The sequence below is a fragment of the Cucumis sativus genome, unplaced genomic scaffold, assembly GCF_000004075.3.
Source record: "Cucumis sativus cultivar 9930 unplaced genomic scaffold, Cucumber_9930_V3 scaffold66, whole genome shotgun sequence".
In the NCBI taxonomy this organism is placed as follows: Eukaryota; Viridiplantae; Streptophyta; class Magnoliopsida; order Cucurbitales; family Cucurbitaceae; genus Cucumis; species Cucumis sativus.
Genome location: NW_022279559.1, coordinates 314,474 through 319,882, shown reverse-complemented (window position 1 = coordinate 319,882; position 5,409 = coordinate 314,474). Strand labels below are relative to the sequence as shown.

Below are 5,409 nucleotides of genomic sequence, written 5' to 3'. Positions count from 1 at the left end.
CTTGATTTTCCTAATTCATAAAGCAATAAGTGGGGAAATTAGGTGAATTTGCATTAATAAGATGTTTGACTCCTTCGTACCCTTTGTTCGACAAACCAAACCTTCTCCATTGGGATTCATCTCTTTTTTCTTTTTCTTTTTTTTGAATTAATTGCAAGAACAAACTCTTCTTCTTCGTCTATGTGTATATATATACATATATATATAAAAGAATAATGTAAATTCAAAGAAATTGTGAATGATTAAAGAACAAAAAAGAAAAATTCTAATTCATTTACTAAATAAAATCTCATACAATGATAAATCAACTAAAATACAGAGCTTTTGGGCGGAGCAACAACCTTGACCAAAACCCAAGTTTCTTCTTTCCTTTAACGCCAGCGCCGGTGCCGCCATCGGTAGAGATCCTAATGGAACCGGTCTTCTTCAGCTTGTCCGCTAACAAGTCAACCGCCATCGACCCAGTGACGAACTCGGAGGCGTTACGACGGTGGTGGCGGCGGTGGCGGCGAGAGGAATCGGCGGAGAAGAAAAAATCGGAGGAAGAAGAAGAAGGGGAAGAGAAAGTTGATTGAGAATCGGAATAGTTGGGAGATTGATGAAATTGTTGAAGCTTTTCTCGAAGACAAGAAGGGCAAATTCCGGGTAAGAGATTGTGATTTGGGTGTCTCTTACATTCTTTGGCCGATTCCGATTTCCCCATGCTTCTTCAAACAAATTGATTGATTGTGTTTTCCTCTCTGTTTTTCTTTTTTTTCTTCTTTTGGTTTTTTGTTACTTTTTGTCTCTGTTTAAATGTGAATTGGGATATAAAAACAAGAGACAGAGTGTCGTCCGTGTGAATTGGTTAATTTTCTTTTTTTTTTTTTCTTTTTTCCTCTTTTCCTTTTTGGATTAATAAAAGAAAATTGGTTGGAATATATATTTTAATTTTTAATGTCGGTCTCGTTTTTATTAAAAGAAAAAATATATAATTTTTATCTTATTAAATGTGGTCATTTATTGGTATCTCAATGTTTTGACCCTAAAATAGTTTTCCTCAAATCTGTCTTAGTTGAGTTAAATTTATTTTGGTATTAGTTGTTCAACAATTAAAATATCAACTAATTAAATTTCTTGTAATTGTATACATTTTAAGCTCCTTTTTTTTAATGTTTTGTTTATTTGTTTATAATAAGTGGGTAGAAGATTAAACGTTATATGTTGAGATTAATTTAATAATGAAAATTTGTGTTAGTTGTATTATGTTCATGTTTCTAACAAATTGTTCATGTCTAATGTTATCTTAATCATATAACAATAATAATAACTTTTAAAAAAGGTTTTGACATCTCTTAATTTTTAGTACATAAAGATGTTAGGTGTTGGGTGGCAGTTGAGCTTAAGCTCTCGATGACAATGTGTCATTGAATAAACTATACAAAGAAATGTGCAATGATCTTATGATGTACAAAGTATTTTTAAATTAAAATTTAAAAATATAACTAGCGTGACAAATTTAGATACATTAGTATGATGGTATTTTACTATATTCATAAATATGTTAGATCATTTCATTATATATGAAAATAAACATGTTTAATATATTTTTTAATTTACAATATCATAATTTATTTACCACTATCTTCCTTGAAAATTTGGAATATGAATGTATAAAAAAATGCATAAAACAAATAGAAGTGAGAGGGAAACATTGCTACTTATTTAACTTTATTCACATAAAATATTACAATATTCATCCATCACATACCACAATTGAAACGTTGACCTAATCATGATATTTCTAAAATTTGAGGTTGTATCGATTTATTAACTTCACACACTTGTAATTGTTTCCATTAAATTTCTAAATTATCATCGGCCTAATTTGGTTGAGAAGATGAATGAATATTGAAAAGGAAAAAGAAAAAGAAAAATGCGGGATTTAAGGAGGTGCGCACGTGGGGGGAGGGATTATTGGGAGAACGGAGAAGAGAATTATAAAGCTTAAAAAGAATTAGGGAAATGTACGAAGACGACGACGTCGCCGCGTTTCGAAGACAATGGCAATGGTTTTAACACGTGGGAGTGCCTTCACTCGTGGAAACTCTTTTTATTTATTTATTTATTATTATTTTATAAAAAAATAAGCGCGTTAAATAATAAAGTTTGACCAATTTGATTGATTGTTTTTGTTAATTTGTTCCTGCTGGGTCATCATCGTCTCTATCGTACTATTTCTATATTTCTTTTCTTTCTAATTTACTCTACTTCACGTTCTATATAATCTAAACACTTTCTACACAATATACTGTAGCATAAATAATTGGGTGCATCTAATTTTACATGCATTTGTTTATAATTTCTTTCTTTATATATATTGTGAAAATAGACTGGCTGATAAGCATCAACAAAGCATGGAGATTTTTTTTCTTCTTATTACCTAGAGATTAAGTCTTTAGAAGATTGAATAAACTTATATATTCAGTCTTCTTCAAAGACTAAATATGGTTGATGTGGCAGACACCTCGCGGTTGAAAGGTGAAACCATTTTTTTATTCTTTATCATTATTATTTAATTTTGTTTTCCCTCTTCCTAATAATTCAGTAGTACTAAAGGAAGGATCAAATTTGCTTTCGTTTTATTTTGTTTTGGCCGTCTGTTTCATTCCTCCTGCTGCTTCTTCTTCCTTATTATTATTTTTTTTTCTGGGATAAATTGATGTGCTCAAAACGAACACAAGAAAAGTGAAATGGAGTAAAACCCCATCGTTAAAGGACGTACGAGACATTTTTTAGCAAAGCGAAAAATGAAGAGGATCGAGGAGGAAGTGATCGAGCTATTGAAGCTACAAACACAAAAAAAAAAAAAAAAAAAAAAAGGGAAGAAGATCAAGAAAAGATTCAGAAAACAATGGCAAAACCAAAAAGAAACTAGCAAAAATCTTCTAATAATTTTTTTAAAAAAAAATGAAAAATGAAACGTTTTTGTCAATGAAGGGAAGAGGGAGGTAACACAAAAAAATAACGAATAAAAAATGGTTTCACCGATCAACTGATACAATGCTCGCCACATCAATATATTTAGTCTTTGAAGAAGATTGAATCTATACAAGTGTGTATTCAGTATTTAGAGAAGAGTGAATCCTAATAGGACAAAAAATCTCTATGCTTTTTGCAAATATTTTTTCGATCGACCACTTTATTTTTGTAAAACCAATAGAATGTCAGACGAATTTAGTGTGAAGATCATAGTCCAAAATATTTTATTGTTTATCTAAAAATGGCTGCTGTTATAAATGAAAACAATAATAAGTTTGAAAGAGAAAACAAAGTATATAATATATATATCTATATCACACTATGTATTTGAATATTATAGAAATAAACCAGAATATATATTTGATACATTCATCATCAACAAGATAATTTATATAATATATCATCTTTATCTTATATATACATCAATATATGTGATGTATATTTAACATGGACTTCTAAATTCAAGTTTTGTTGTAAATAAAATTAACAATTCAAAATTTTCTTAAAATAAATGGTGTACACTTTAAATGCATAATTATAGGATGATACAAACTTGATTTCTAGTGGTTATTACGTTAAATGCACGATTTTAGGAAAGAATATAATTCTAAATTCAAAATTTGAAGATATTTCAATGTAACTTTTCAATTCAACTCATAAAATAAATATTTATGACTATAAATAATTTGAAAATACTGATTTTAGGGGATGATATTCTAAAAGAATTTGATATCGCTATAAAATTCAAATCCAAGTTAATTTGCCAAATTTGCTTAAAACTCATTGACTTCAAACCGAAAGAAGCCACGATTATTGATGTCCATTGTATTGGGACCGATATAAACTAAGCTTCATGGTGTCGCTCCTTGAAAACCAAAGTTATCTTTTTAAATAAAACAATGTTTGTGGGTTTTTGTGTTAATAATTATATGTTGCAGCCTATATGTGTGTATGTGTGTTGAGTGTTTGAAGTGCTGAGAAGAGGAATGATACTTTTTTGTATTTTATTTTGTGTCAAATTTAAATCATATTAATGCCTTCAATAAATAGGGGGTTTGAGGTATGTTTATGATTATTTTTGTCATGGGTGTTTAAATTCTATATAATTGACTCGTTGCACTCTCTATTAAACCACGCCTTTTTTCTTTCTTTCTTTCTTTTCTGTTTTTTTACAACATAATTAAGACTGCTTCGAAATAATTAGTATAATTTTATTGTTTGGTAAAGCTAATTTATCCACATCAATTATTTGTTCGTGAAACCATAAAATTAATGTCAACCTTACCTTTGAGTTTACACACTCGATCTAAGCTACATATGTTTTCATTATTTTGATTGATCTCCTTTAAATTGAGACACCATATTTAGTCAACACCGACATTTTATTTGCTATCGTTACCATTTCTTCCTCTATTCACGTGTTAATTAAGGAACAAAAACTGGTTTTTAGAGAACAAACAAATATTCACCACTTGTTACAAATATTTATAGAGAGATAAAAACCTACTTTTCGCTCAATGATCTAAATTTAACAACGAAAATTGCTATAAAATGGTCTTCCCTCGTTTTCTCATACGATAAAGCCATAAGGGAAAAACGTAGGCTTAATTACTAAAAGATAAAACTAAAAAATGGCAAAAACCATTACGATTGTTTTCTTTATGTCCATTGTTGTGGTGGGATCACTGCAATTCTCTAAGGCACACATGACCGCTGAAAGGGATGCTGAGATTGAGAGGAAATCTAATACTTTGTTTAACGAAATATCCAATCTAGAGCCTCAATACAAATCATGTGTAGAAACGTGCAAGAAAACATGCACGACAAAAGGCGTTGCTAACGATTTGTGTGATCCTATATGTGATAAAGATTGCATGAAAAATGAAGTTGTTGGTATTGTCTTCAATCTCTGGAGAAATGGTTTTTTTTTTTTTTTTTTTTGTTATATCAAGACAATAGTTAATTTTATTGTGTGTGGTCAGTTTTAGTTGCGAGGCAAAAATTTCATGTGTCAAAATTTAACGAAAATTAAATTTAGTTGTTTATTTCTTCCAACTTTTATTTCTTTTAATCTTTTTTTGTTTTCTTGTGTGAGTTATTTTGATTTTTTATGTGTTTGTACTGCAGAAAAACTCAAGTCCAAACTAGGCGCTTGATAATTGACCAGGAATTTAAAGTTGACAGCTGGAAAATGGTGGGATCAACTATAAATGATTTGATTAATTAACATTTTAGAAAGGAAAATCTAAATTCCCTTTCATTTTCTTCATTCAATATAATTTGTTGTTTCTTTATACAAAGGTTCTACCTTATGTGTCGTTGGGTGCTTCTTTCGTCATTATTTTCAACAACGAGATCAATAAAGTTTATTAACGCCTTTTGTGTTTA

At 29.5% G+C, this 5,409-nt stretch overlaps 1 protein-coding gene and 1 long non-coding RNA gene across 2 annotated transcripts; one reads left to right on the top strand and one right to left on the bottom strand.

The window, feature by feature from the left end:
* Nucleotides 1-304: 304 nt before the first annotated feature.
* LOC116406105 lies at nt 305-703 on the bottom strand. Its single transcript, XM_031889810.1, has one exon. The coding sequence runs from the start codon at nt 701-703 to the stop codon at nt 305-307; it is 399 nt and encodes a 132-aa protein (XP_031745670.1).
* A 3,891-nt stretch (nt 704-4,594) lies between these two features.
* On the top strand, nt 4,595-5,409 carry LOC116406115. Its single transcript, XR_004219152.1, has 2 exons — nt 4,595-4,914; nt 5,149-5,409. It is a non-coding gene; the product is annotated as an uncharacterized LOC116406115 (long non-coding RNA).